A 13,945-nucleotide genomic window follows, 5' to 3' on the forward strand; every position below is an offset into this window, starting at 1 on the left:
CTCCTTTTACTTTTTACTTCTACAGATTGAAATTGAATAAGAATCAAATAAAGTCAGCCTTTTTTTTTTTTTTTTTTAGGGTAAAGTTAAATAGATAAATTAAAGTAGGAGAAAAAGATAGAAAATCAATATTTTGATGTACATAACTTGAAATATACAGAGCCTGTCTATGTCCTTTGTCTAACAGTAATAGGGCCATTTGAACTCTGCTTTCTCCAGCTATTTTACAGCAACCGAAGTAAAGATATTCATGCTTTACTAAAACAAAGTGGACCAATATCCAAAACTTATAAATAGGGAAATTAATTAAGAACAAAAATAGCTGCACAGTTTAAGTTTCCAACTAATTGATGTAAATACCAACAACTTGTTTGTCAATTCGTTAGCAATACCCCGAATTAGCATTGGGAAAATTCCATCTGGTAGGGTTTAAAAGGCCCACTTTAAAGATGCCAAATTGCCCAATGATCTAGTAAACGAAAAGTAGCATAGTTTTGTCAGTTTCGGGTCTTGAAGAAATGTTCTAGTCAAGTAGAGGGCTACAGAGAGTAGATGATACATTCCAGGGGTGAAGCTAACGCTTCCCTGGCCGGTAGGGAATCATCAAAGTATGAGCCCTTACAGTCCCTAGCTAATATTGAGTCCTCACACTCCCTAGCTAATGTTGCTTCACCAGTGGAAGGCCTGTCAAAGCATGACAGAGCCCCAGTGATGAATTGACAACAGCAGATGCAGTATACGTATCAAAAAATAAGACAAGCGCCTGAAAGATAAGCACAATTGCATGAGTTGTTATTTTTGCATAACCAAAATTTCTCTTTAAACTGTGAATTTATTTGTTCCTGGTCAGTTAAAACATATTATCGAAGAATTTATATATATTCAGTAATACACTACCAAACATGTTACGTTGGATGTAAACTTATAAACTACAGAACATGTTTACAGTGTTCAGTTGTAAAATACTAAACATATAAAATGAGGAAAAAAAAAAAAAAAAAAAGGGTCATATGAAGAAAGACGGGTCTTGCATGTAGAATCATCTGCACTTTATGTGAAATCTGATCGGGAGGATCACTCCACCATACAAACATGCTTTATCATTTCCTTCTAAGAATATATAAATCCAGAAAAAAGGTTGGTTTCTTAGAAAAAGTCATAAGTTGACTTTGTTCAGATCATTTATACTTTCTTCTGCCTATTAAGGTACTAACATAACAGAAATGCGCCTATCACAAGAATATCTTTAAAGCAAACTGGTTTAGAAGCTAAAATTTTCTGATGTCATAGGAAGAGGAATGGGGCTGACATGCCCATTTCTGGCATCTAATTTAGGTATTTCAGGACTTACTCAAAAGCCATTTGAATCCAAAAGTTGCTTGGTAGAACAAGAAGTGACAAGTAAATGGAAGATCTTGGACGTAGAATTGTATGCTAAGATAAGCGTACAGAATTATATTAGGGGAAATCAACAGCTTGGATTATCTGAATGTAGAGCACAATGTGAATAAACAGATACCTATTCTTCACACTTATTCTTCATATATGTCCTATTATTTTCAGGCTTTTTCCCTTTTATCATATATATATATATATATATATATATTTTCTGTTGCATGATCACGATTTCTCATTACAAACAATCAAGTATCCAAGCATAGCAAGAAAGTGAATTCGCTAATAAAGTCTATTATTACTCAGAACATGCTTTGGAAGATAGAACAATGAAAAATAAAACAGATTAACCATTAAACTACAGTATGGTAAGAGTTCCTAAAAAAAAAAAAAGGTCGGTAATTAGAATCAGTTCTGACAAGAATTGACCATAACAAAATGGTTTGGTGATTAACATATTAAAGATATCTCATACATGTTACTACTCATATAGGAAATTTCCAATCGTTTCTTCTTCATTTCCTAACAATGCTGCATCATACACATAAAGTATTCGAAAAACCTCAATTATCAACCTCCATGGCCTGTACAGCCTTAGCTTTTGCCAATGCTGTCAACTTGGTCTTTACTTTCCTCTTACCTACTTGGAACCGACGTCCACCCTTCTTTTGCTTGTCAACACCTCCATCAACCTGTTCCATCATTCACAAATCAAACTCCTCTCAATCATCTATTTATTTTATTTTTCCAAAAGATGCACATCAATCTTTTTCTGTTGACAATTTATCAATCAATTTTCTCAGAGAATTTGAGATTGAAAAATTTAACTTCTAACAACCAAGATTATGCCATGATAGATTTATATGGTACATAATTTCCAGAGCCAGAAATAGACAATAGAAAGTTATTAAGAGCTTAAGATTAGATTATCTTAATTCACAGTAATTTCAAGGGCCAGAAATAAACAATAGAAAGTTATTAAGAGCTTGAGATTAGATTATCTTAATTCACAGCACAGCCCAAATTATAAAACAAGGGAAGATAATAATTTCTTTTTTTCTCACTTCTTTACTTGAATACTTTTCTTAAGGTTACTAAGTTTTTTTAATTTTAAAGCTCAAAATTATTGATCCATTGTTACCCTCTTCTTCTGTTTCCTCAATTTATTTTCATACCTAATTAGTATGAAGTACTATGAACATATGATAATAGATCCCCGTATATTTGAACCAATCAATTGTAGTTAAATTCTAATGTTGCATCAGGTCATTCAAAGACATAAGAAACAAATAAAAACCGATAGAATTTATATATAAGATTTCCCATTATAAGGGATACAATTGCTAACTAACAAAAGCAATACACTTGAACCGAAGAAAACCATTTCACTTAACAGAGCTAAACCTGTTTACTTCCCTAAAATCAAATAAATATTGTCAAGAAAAAATTTTAAAACTCCCAATCGTCATGAGCCCCAAACCCCAAAAAGTAGAAATGACTCCACCAAGGAATAGAACTAGAGAGAGACTGATTGCTTTTATATTATTCTTCACATTCCCCAACACCCCAAAAAACCAGAATCAATAAAAACTGATTTTTTTTTTTTTTTTTAGATCCTAATCTTCATAAATTCCAGTAACCCAAAAACTAGCTTAAAAAAAAAAAAAAAAAAACTCAACCAAGAAACAAAGAATAAACGAATCAAGAAAGACACAGAGACCACTTTCATCTTATTCTTCATAAAAACCAATTAACTAAAAAACTGGAAATAATTCAAGCAGAAGAAAATGAATAAAAAGAAAAAGGATCCGATCATTATAAACCCAAGACCCAAAACGTAGCTTAATAATATGAATTACACAAAGAACCCCCAATCTTCATAAACCTCAGCGTCCCAAACACTACCAAATATAGCTCATATGCAGCTAAACACAACCAATAAAGAGACAGAGACATATTTTTCATCTTATTCTTCATCAATTTGAATTAATTCAAACAAAATCAACATGAATTCGAAAGGAAAAAGAAAAAAGGAAAACAAAAATTCAAACTTCATGAACCCCAACACCCCTAACCTGGGAGTAATTCAACCAAAATGTAAACGAAACCATAAAAATGACTTAGACTTACTTTCATCTTATTCTTCTTTGCTTGAAGCTTCTTTTTCTGCGTTTCTCTTTCTTGTTTCTCCCCTAGTTCATTACCCACAAAGTAAAAAATCAAAATTGACTATAAAATTTACTCAAAAAAATTACATATACAGAGAGAGAGAGAGAGAGAGAGAGAGAGAGAGAGAGAGAGAGAGAGAGTTAGGGTTTTACTTCGGAGATCGAATTCATGCTGTTTTTTCCTACGAGCGAGATTGTTCTTCTTCGACATTTTTTCTCTGCCCCAAAGAAATGGTTTTGCCTCTAAACCCTAAACTGTAGAAGCTTATGAATGTTTTAGTACTATTTTTCTATTTTATTTACTTAATGCTCATTTGTTTAATATTTTTGTAATTAGTCTCTTTTATTACATGATTTGTTTTGCGAAATTACAAAATTCCCCCCAAGCTTAAATATTTATTTCAATTTGCCCCTGAAATTTAAATTGCAACAGTCTCCCCATTAGGGTTTAATGGAATTAATGAGTTCCTATATATATATATATATATATATATATTTTTTTTTTTTTGGTTTTGTTTTGTTTTTGTCATTGGACTATTCCTTGTATAATGACTTTTATAAGGGACAACTTCAAAGTTGTTCATGGGTCAAAATTTGGTGGTATACATAAAAATTAACTAAAAGAAAATGTGACAGAGTGAATGTGACAGAGTGATTAATTCCTAATATGATTTTTACTTTATAAATATCAAAATTCTATAAATTCAAATGGTTAAATACCTAATTCATGATTATTGCAAAAAAGAAAAACAAACTAATCAATGATGCATATTCATGTAACTCATAAATTTTATTAAACTTATTAAAATTTATTTGGCAGGACTTTTACTTCTGCTAGCAGTAGAAGAAGAGAAGTAAAAGTTAAGAGATTTTAAATAGTTGTCTGAAAACTATATTTTGAAATAGAATGAGAGAAATATCGATAAAGTGGTCTAGCTTGATTGGCGAGTATAACTATCTGTGCTAAGAATGTTCCGGGTTCGAATCATTGGATGGGGGCATAGAGAACAATACAAATAAGAAAAAATAAAAAAAGAGAAATATCTTCTTGTTTATTTGAGATATGGATGAAATTTTAATTTTAATATGTACAAATATAAAAGATAAAAGATGAGTTTTAAAACATTCATCAAATGTTTAGATAAACATGACTTCCCATGTTTTTGTAGAATAGCTTTCCAAGGAAGCTACATTGGACTAGCTTCTATCAAAAGGATTTTTAAGTTGGAAATGCATTTTGTTTATCAAAAACAAATAGGAAAAGCATTTTAAGTTTCTTTTTAATTTAAAAATTATTTTTGACTTTTTAAAACCTCTACTGAATCACTTTAAAAGTGAAAACTAATTGGTAGATTTTATTCATAAATCATGCATGTTTTTCTTTTTTGGTAAATATAAAATTGAATTGAATTAGAATGAAATATTTATGACCAAAACAGAAAGATTAGAATTAAATATTTTAAGTTCAAACTAATATAAGTAGACTAAATTTAAAATATATTTCAGTTCAATCTAATAAATCTAATTAGGAAATACTAATGGGAATTATATACATATTTTTTCAATTAATAAAGAAAACACATTTTTTTTTATATCATTTGCATAAATTATGCAGAAGTAATATTTTAAAAAAAAATATTAAAAAATAAAAACGACAACGTATTGGGTCCAATTTAAGAATAATTAAAGTAGGAAAATGATAATGATTACGGCGGGAGTGATGGGGCACAAGAATGATGGGAAGAAGAGCCCTCCGACTTTGCGATGCCAAAAACGCCAACTCACTTTTTATAAAACTCCAAAGTCATTGGCGGTGCTAATTTTAAATTATATTTCATTTTTTCTTGTACAAATAAATTTATCAATTTATTCAAAAATACATATAAAATAAAAAAAAGTAATTTTTTTTTTCATGTAATCATGCCAACAAATTTTTTTTCCCCCAATATATTTAAATAATCTGTAGATTCTTTGGCTTTGAATAAATATTCGTGACATGTCGGAAATAATTGGGTTTATTTTATTTTATATTTAATATCACAAATATATATATATATATATATATAAATAATGACCCAATAGCAACTAGCATGGGATACTTGCTCCCAGCTCATTTTGTTCATTATTCTATACAGATCTTGAGCTTTCAATTCTTCAAGTTCTATGGATTTTCGATTTGGGTTGGTGTGATTTCTTATTTTTAGTTTCTTGTTCTTTTTCTTTTATCTTTTTTTATACTATATATTGTTTGTGAGAGGAACACTTGGATCCTCTAAGGTAGTAATTGGATCGAGAGGAAAAAAAAAAAAAAAAAAAGAAGAAATTATATTTGACTTTCTCATGCTTTAGTAAGAAAGGAACTCTGATAAGGGGTTTTTTGCCATCGAAGAAGGAGCTTAAAGCTTTTCATTGCTTTCTGGCCAGTTGGAAAGCTTTTTTCTTACGGGGTTTTTTGTTTGGGAATCTGGGTCTTAGTGTTTTTTTGATTTCAGCTTCACCAGATTGACTCAGAAAGCTTAAAAGAAGAAAAAAGAAAAAGGCTTTTAAAGGTACTGAGCTGTGGAGTTAATGTCATCAACTTTTAGTATTTATGGTTCTTGTTGCTTTAATTTCAGTAATAGTTTGGTTAGTACTAATTAATAGCATATACAAAGAAATTGCTAGTACCCACGAAGATTATCCAAAATGTTGCTTAAAAAAGGGACAAAGGAAACCGCTTTTATTTTTATTGGTTGATTCTTTTTCTTTAATTATTAATCCGTATAAATTTAGTAAGAAATGTGATTCGTGAGTAAATTAGCCTCAATAAGAGTAACTTGATTGTGCATCAGTTGAATATAATAGTTAATTTATTCCTTGCAAATATGATTCTGATTTCTGACTGAGGAAAGGATATTCAACAGACAATTGAGATTTGAATTAGTTTTCTCAAGCTTCCAAATCAATGAAGTAAAACCTGGAAATCAGATATTTGTGGTAGTTGTCGATCATTGAATGAGTTTCAATTGGACTGTTTGAAGCATAAAGACCTGGACTTTGTGTCAATGAGGGCTTAGTTTAAGAGTGGCCCTGTGTTGGAAAAGGTGTTTTGATAATAAAGGCCTCCATCTTTTGTGATTTAAAAACATGGGGTGTCAATGCACCAAACTTGCGCCATGTTGCTGGGACTCACAATTCAAAGCAGCGGTTCTTGAAGCTCCTGATGTCGGTGGGTTAAATTTAATCATTTGCTGTGTTGGTTATTGTTTAATGGAAAAGTATATCATAATTGATGTTTGTGGATTGTTAAAATTTGTGGCAGAAAATGAGGAGAAGAGTGAGGTTGACTACTTACCTGCATTTCGGGAATTCACACTCGAGCAACTTAGAAATGCCACATCTGGTTTTGCAGTGGAGAATATTGTGTCTGAGCATGGTGAGAAAGCTCCCAATGTTGTTTATAAAGGAAAACTGGAGAATCAAAGGAGAATTGCTGTTAAACGTTTTAATAGAATGGCTTGGCCTGATGCTCGGCAATTTCTTGTAAGCATTCTATAATTTTAATATTAGTATGTTTTGTATTTGTTCTCAGTTCAGTAAACTCTTTCTCATATCTCCTCCTTCCCCTACTGTCTCTTTTCTGTATCTTAAATGAACTTTTCTCTTATTGTTAACTAATGCTAGTGCAATTTCATCTATATCTATTTCTGCATTTACATAGACTACCGTGGTTCATAGCCTAGATGATTCTGTTTCTTTTGGAGCAAGTGATTGGAACCTGTCCTTTATGCGTTCTGTGCTTATCAACAAAAAGCCTGTCTCGTTTGAATATGCATCACCTTGATCTCTGAGTGGCTACGATCCAAATTTTCCCTTTTTCTTGTTACATCTAAAACAATTTGCTGTGATGCGCTCAGTTTCTTAAGCTTTCTTTCTACGAACGCTCAGTTTCTTAAGCTTTCTTTCTACGAAATATTCTAAGAATCATTGACTAGAATTTATTACATTTTGCTGCTAAATGGTTTCATTTGAGCTTTTTTTTTTTTGGTTGGTTTATATTCATACATGATTTGGTTTTCTTCCTTAGCTAATTCAGGGAATATTAAAGCATTTGTATAATGTAGCAGTAAGTTTTGATTTTGTAATCAGAGTTTCCATCTCTTTCTGTCACGATCTTGCTAAATAGCTAAACATGTTCCACCGAGGCAATAATGAAGAATCCCCTTTTGTCTGTTTTCATTGCTTCAACATTCAGTACATAAATATAATTTTCTTTTAATGATTTCCTTGTTCGGCTTTTAGTCCAATTTTTGACCATTATCCTGACGAATTTCTTTTGCACAAGCACAGGAGGAAGCAAGATCAGTTGGTCAGCTCCGTAACCAAAGACTGGTAAATTTGCTTGGTTGTTGTTGTGAAGATGATGAAAGATTGCTGGTGGCAGAATTTATGCCCAATGAAACACTTGCCAAGCATCTTTTTCATTGTAAGGCTATTTCTTGTTGGAATCTTGGCTAAAGATTTTGTTCCCCACTTGTTTGAAAATGATAATTTTTTTATGCTGTTGCCTAATTGGTAGTTTATTTCTGTGGGCAAGGCATCACTTTTACTTCTTCAATCAAATTGGCATGTTGTCTGTTTGTTTAAAAAAATTCCAGAATTTTTCACTCCAAAAATTTAGAGTGCCAGTGTTATTTTTAGATTGCAGTTAATATGGATTCTAAATTTAGACATATTCTGATGAGTGCCAATCTAGTATATTTAAATGCTAACTTGATTGCTCTTTGAATTAGGGGAAACACAACCTATGAAATGGGCAATGCGTTTAAGGGTTGTTCTACATCTTGCACAAGCTTTAGAATACTGCACAAGCAAAGGACGTGCTCTTTATCATGACCTAAATGCTTATAGAATTTTGTTTGATGAGGTAAATATTTTGTTTTTACCTTTATCTGAATCTATTTCCCTATGTAGATTTTTCTTGCACTTCTCAGACTATGTATTAGAATTTTGCAGGATGGAAATCCTAGACTTTCAAGCTTTGGCCTGATGAAAAATAGTAGGGACGGGAAAAGTTACAGCACAAATCTGGCCTTTACTCCACCTGAATACTTGAGAACTGGTAATATTATCGACCATTTTAGAACAACTTTTATCTAAGGTTTATAACTAATTAGGTAGGACTGGGTGGTATCTATTTACTAATTAATTAGCTGCATCTAAATCTTCATGGTGCAATTCAAATTTACCGACCTTCTAGTTCCAACTTTGAAGTATAATTATACTACTTTCTTCTGAGTTGTTGAAAAACAATTCCAAATGCCTATGCTGGTGGGTGTGCTCAATTAATTACTCTTGACATACTCTTTTCTGTTTGAAGTGCCTTACTAAATGTACTAGCTTGCTGATTCTACCGGATAAATGTGCTTCTTTTGGGGTATATGTTTAAAACTATAGGAAGTTGATTATGTTTGCTATCCTTGAAAGTTTTTGTTGATCATTTGTTTCTCTATGACATCATGTAATAATACCTCTTTTCTTTTCCAAAAAATTATATATAAATATATGTATATTTTTTTCTGTTTGTTGAAATGTGAATTGTATATGAAAATCTACTAGTCATGATTATCACCAGTTGAAACCTAATATATACTGTTACTTGGCTTCCTGTTTCATCTTGTTCTGCAGGGAGAGTAACCCCAGAAAGTGTAATATATAGCTTTGGAACTCTTCTGCTTGATCTCCTGAGTGGAAAACATATTCCTCCAAGTCATGTAAGTTCATATATATGTACAAACAGATACTCAAAGTTAGATACCTGTACATGTTATGAATGTTAAGTTTCTTTTTGTTGAATTGATTTGGATTCTGCTTCAAGCTTTTTATTTTGAGTCATATATAAGACTTGTAAAAATGTTGATCTAAGGTCTGAGTAATTGTTGCAGGCCCTTGACCTCATAAGGGACAGAAATCTTCAGATGCTGACAGATTCTTGCTTGGAAGGTCAGTTTTCGGATGATGATGGTACTGAGTTGGTACGCTTGGCTTCACGATGTTTACAATATGAACCTAGAGAGCGTCCAAATCCAAAGTCATTAGTTTCCGCATTGTCTGCTCTGCAGAAGGAAACTGAGGTAATTTCTTTTCCCCTCTAGTAAAGCATCTTAATTTCAACTAACTTCCAAGTTGGTGAGTAATCATCCGCCTGTTTCAAAATCTTCTTGTGGTTCGACAACTACATGCTGGGTTAGTCACATGAGTGGTATTTTGGTATTGAAATTTGAATAGTATATTGGTATTGAAATTTTCTTGTAACTTGATTTTATTCCGGCTACTGCTATTAAGTTGCTTTATCTGTACTGTCCTGGTTTGGCCTTTGCTGATTTGTCTTTCCGCCTCTTGACATGTAATATTACCTGATTTAAAACTATTCTGAAAAATTGTCTTTGGCTTTAGTTTAAGAGCCTTGAGCTGGGGGAAAAAAACAAAAACAAATATAGTTGAAGGAGCAAATAAGTATGATACAAGTAATTTAGCACCAGGTATGAAGGTAGAGAGAACTCTTTGTTTTCTTGGAAGACTGCATGCATTCGTAATTTTAAAATATACATTTGTTCATAAATTAAATTATGATTTCAGTCTGCTGTCTATAGACCTTTTATCATACCAACTTACAGGTTCATTAATGTTAGGACGTTTTAATCTCATATATTTTTTGTAGCTGTAGTTTTTATGGATTTCATTTTCTGTCTGTTTTAGGTTCCTTCCCATGTCTTGATGAGTATCCAACACAGTGCCTCGTGCTCCCCTCTAACACCTCTTGGTGAGGCTTGCTCAAGAAGGGACTTGACAGCTATACATGAGATCTTAGAGAACATTGGCTACAAAGATGATGAAGGAGTAACAAATGAGGTTCTGTATTTGTTTCATATGGTTTACTCAATGGTCTATACATGATATCTGCTTCTTTGATTCACTTTTTAATATGTAGCTCACTTAGCAGTCCCAAGTTATGCTCATGTTGCAATTGGTTGTTGCTGAATTTGCTATCTTTCTATCGTGATATCTCCTGAATCCTTGTTTCACTGCAATTTCTGCCTTTTATGCAAACAATCCAGGTGTATCTATAACTGAAATAGTTTTTTTCACTTCTGTTCCACTGCAGCTCTCATTCCAGATGTGGACGGACCAAATGCAGGAAACTTTAACTTCAAAGAAAAAGGGTGATGCCGCATTTAAACAGAAAGATTTTGGAATTGCAATAGAGTGTTATTCACAGGTCAAGTTCTTATGAGATTTTAGATTAAATTTACTAGAAATTAAATAGCAGTTACTTCATTGATTGATGCACGTTATCCTAAGTTTAACCAAGAAGTAGCATGGAAATCTATCTCCATTTGTTTTAATATCTCTTTCGATCAGACCATTTTCATCACAACCTTCTCTTTCATACACCTTCAGTTGCCTGTACAAATCTATACTCCTGCTGACAGTTTATTATATCACTTGCAGTTCATCGATGTTGGAACCATGGTTTCCCCAACAGTTTTTGCACGGCGTAGCTTGTGTTATCTCATGAGTGACATGCCTCAGGAAGCTCTGAACGATGCAATGCAAGCTCAGATCGTTTCCCCTGTATGGCATGTTGCTCCTTATCTCCAGGCCGCTGCACTTTCTGAACTTGGAATGGAGAATGAAGCACAAGCAGCACTGAAGGACGGTACAGGTCTTGAAGCAAAGAGGAATTCTGGTTCTGGACAGAAGTGATATATACGAAGTTCCTGTTCAGGTGCTTAAAGTTTCCATGCCAGGCGATTGAAAAAAAAAAAGGAAAAACTGAGAGATTGCTTCCATGGCCATACAAAAGCAAATTTTTTTACTCCAAAAATGAATACTAGGAGGGTGTGATTGGGATAAAAGAACATTTGAGAGGAGCAATAGTGGAATGTGTGGATTTTGGCCATTTTTCCACTTGGGTTTTAATGTTTTTTCATTGTTTATTCTTCCTATGATTTTGATTTCTAGTGCATGGAATGATCCCATGATATGCAATTTTTTCAAAAAAAAAAAAAGTGTAGAGAACTTTTGAGTTCAACACAAGCTTGTAATTTGTGTACAGATACTATGTCTGGTTTGTTTCGTTCTTGTTAATGAGATGTTGGCTTTTTTTCATGACACAAAGTTCTCCGTAACTCTTGCTAGAAATTAATTAAGATACGTTTATTCAAATGGTGAAGCATAAGTTCAACATTTTCGAATTAAAAACAAGAATTTGATAACAAAAAAACAAAGAAAAACAAAACAAAAGAAAAGAGGAAAAAGAAAAAAGACTTGTCAATGGAGTTTGAAATCCATTATTCCACAAAATGAAAAGAACGTAGCATATGCCACAACTTTGATCAATACAAACCCTTTGATCAATACAAACTCCATAATAAAACTGGTTTGGTTGTTAATGTAAATCCTACTCTGCAGTAAAACAGCCTCTAAATACCAAATTAAGGTAAAAGGAAGATAACATAATAGTAACACCTATATGATAGTCTTCCTAGTTCTATTTTCCATCAAATAAAATGAAAATACTTAGATGAAATAAAATATAGAAAAACAAATAAAACGAACCTTCTTGTATTGAAATCAGATGGAGTCTAATAATGATTAAAAAAAAAAAAAAAAAAAAAACAAGGAGTTTAAAAGAGACGGACAAGGATACATTTTTGGAGCAACTAAAATGAGTTTAATTTTAATTTTTGACAAAAGGGGTTACTTTCATAATTTAACTATATAAAGTGTTTGAATTAAGCAACTAGCTTATATTTTTCCCCATCAATTTTCTGTTATAAATAGTTAAGATATAATGTATTAATTATTTGAAACAAAAACATTTCATTCATTTATGTTAAAAAATTAATTTATTTGCACTGAAATCATATTTAAAAAATAATTGATAAAATACATGATATAGGTAATTCATAATATATATACATATGAAGTAATTAACAGTCTGCTAATTAAATTGTTGTACTAATTTTGTAGTTTAATTTATGGAGTATGGTTTTTATGTGATTATAATTTATTTGACTATCCAAGTAAGGTCCTGGCAATGGGAATTGAAACATTGAAAAAAAGTGGTCGGAGAGGATGCACAATAATAATAATAGGTATTAAGACAACATCGTTAAGGAATTAGGATGGTTTCCAAGAAATTAGAAATAGAATCCAAAACAGAATTAGTCAAAATGTGGTCAACGGGTAACGGTCACAAAATCCATCCACCTAGCTAGTTATATATATATATATATATATTTACTTGGTGATCAAGACTCAATATTTGCCCTACCGTTGTTTCGATTTTCTTCCACCAAAAAGCTCTCTCTTTCTTTCTCTCTTCTCTTCCACTTGCTGTTGTTTTTCTATTCTTGAAACTTTGCATGCCGTCAATGGGTTGTACTAGTGGTAAAGAAAGTTTGGTGCTGAAAAACAGGAAAAGGACATTGAAGAAGAAGGCTTCAGAACTTTCCACATTATGCGGTGCAGAGGTTTGTATGGTTTTTATGAATGCTAATGGCAATTTGGAAGTGTGGCCTGAGGATGCTGACAAAGCCTATGCCACATTCATCAAGTACAACAATATTACTCAATCTCAACCTGCCAAGAAACCCAAAACTACTAGATCAAGCAGAGCAGCAGGGTTTGAAATTATACCCAGTTGTTGCTTTGATATGAATAATCCTGATCTTATCCCAAACAACAATTGCAATATGGGAATTGTCGACCAGTTTGACCAATTCCAACCGTCTTTCCCTTTGGCTACTACAATGGACTTCTCAGACAGAGACAGGGCAACAATGGCGGCCTCCTCAGGCTCAGAGTCAGAGTCAGTTTCCAATAATTACAATAATGACATTGATGATGATGATGATGATGATTATCAAATTACTTGTATTGGACCCATTGATGATGGCATTTATGGTGAGTTTGAAAATATACCCAGTTGTTGCTTTGATGAGTTTGATGTGATCAATCCTGATGATCATATTACAAACAGATGCGATATAGCAATGGTGGACCAATTTGATCAATTCCACCCGTCTCTTCCTCTCGCTCCTGTGGATTTCTCAGACAGAGACAGGGCAACAATGGCTGCCTCAGGCTCAGAGTCAAGTTCCCTTTCCAATAATTACAATACTATCATCGATGATGCTAGCTGGGATTATTTCACAGATGATGTTGGAAATACCATTAGTTTTGACGATGACACTAGCGACCAGTTTTGGAATAATCTTTTGAGAGGAGCTGCTGTGGACACCGATTCAGATTTGGGATCTGATTTATTATATTTTCTTATGGAAGACAAAGAAGGAGATTTGTAATTAACTAGTTAGATACTTAATTAAAATATC

General features: G+C 32.5%; 2 protein-coding genes across 2 annotated transcripts; one reads left to right on the top strand and one right to left on the bottom strand.

The window, feature by feature from the left end:
* Positions 1–1,673: 1,673 nt before the first annotated feature.
* Positions 1,674–3,874, bottom strand: LOC125423144 (uncharacterized). The gene is made up of 3 exons (XM_048476720.2): positions 3,717–3,874; positions 3,526–3,587; positions 1,674–2,087 (listed from the first exon to the last, which is right to left on the bottom strand). The coding sequence occupies exons 1-3, from the start codon at positions 3,772–3,774 to the stop codon at positions 1,959–1,961; spliced, it is 249 nt and encodes an 82-aa protein (XP_048332677.2). The 5' UTR covers positions 3,775–3,874; the 3' UTR covers positions 1,674–1,958.
* A 1,758-nt stretch (positions 3,875–5,632) lies between these two features.
* On the top strand, positions 5,633–11,378 carry LOC107433441 (serine/threonine-protein kinase BSK3). Its single transcript, XM_048477880.2, has 11 exons — positions 5,633–6,112; positions 6,467–6,771; positions 6,865–7,085; positions 7,893–8,028; positions 8,336–8,469; positions 8,559–8,664; positions 9,231–9,316; positions 9,488–9,676; positions 10,302–10,454; positions 10,708–10,821; positions 11,055–11,378. Exons 2-11 carry the CDS (start codon positions 6,690–6,692, stop codon positions 11,307–11,309), a joined length of 1,476 nt encoding a protein of 491 aa, XP_048333837.2. The 5' UTR covers positions 5,633–6,112; positions 6,467–6,689; the 3' UTR covers positions 11,310–11,378.
* The last annotated feature ends 2,567 nt before the right edge of the window (positions 11,379–13,945 follow it).

The sequence above is a fragment of the Ziziphus jujuba genome, chromosome 3 (assembly GCF_031755915.1).
Source record: "Ziziphus jujuba cultivar Dongzao chromosome 3, ASM3175591v1".
NCBI classification, from domain to species: Eukaryota; Viridiplantae; Streptophyta; class Magnoliopsida; order Rosales; family Rhamnaceae; genus Ziziphus; species Ziziphus jujuba.

Bases quoted from the DNA above. Each gene is read 5' to 3' on its own strand.
- LOC107433441 (XM_048477880.2), top strand. From the start codon at position 6,690: ATGGGGTGTCAATGCACCAAACTTGCGCCATGTTGCTGGGACTCACAA. The intron at 8,470-8,558 runs GTAAATATTTTG...AGAATTTTGCAG, and splicing joins ATAGAATTTTGTTTGATGAG to GATGGAAATCCTAGACTTTC. The intron at 10,455-10,707 runs GTTCTGTATTTG...GTTCCACTGCAG, and splicing joins ATGAAGGAGTAACAAATGAG to CTCTCATTCCAGATGTGGAC.
- LOC125423144 (XM_048476720.2), bottom strand. From the start codon at position 3,774: ATGTCGAAGAAGAACAATCTCGCTCGTAGGAAAAAACAGCATGAATTC. The intron at 3,588-3,716 runs GTAAAACCCTAA...GTAATGAACTAG, and splicing joins GCATGAATTCGATCTCCGAA to GGGAGAAACAAGAAAGAGAA. The intron at 2,088-3,525 runs GTAAGTCTAAGT...ATGATGGAACAG, and splicing joins CAAAGAAGAATAAGATGAAA to GTTGATGGAGGTGTTGACAA.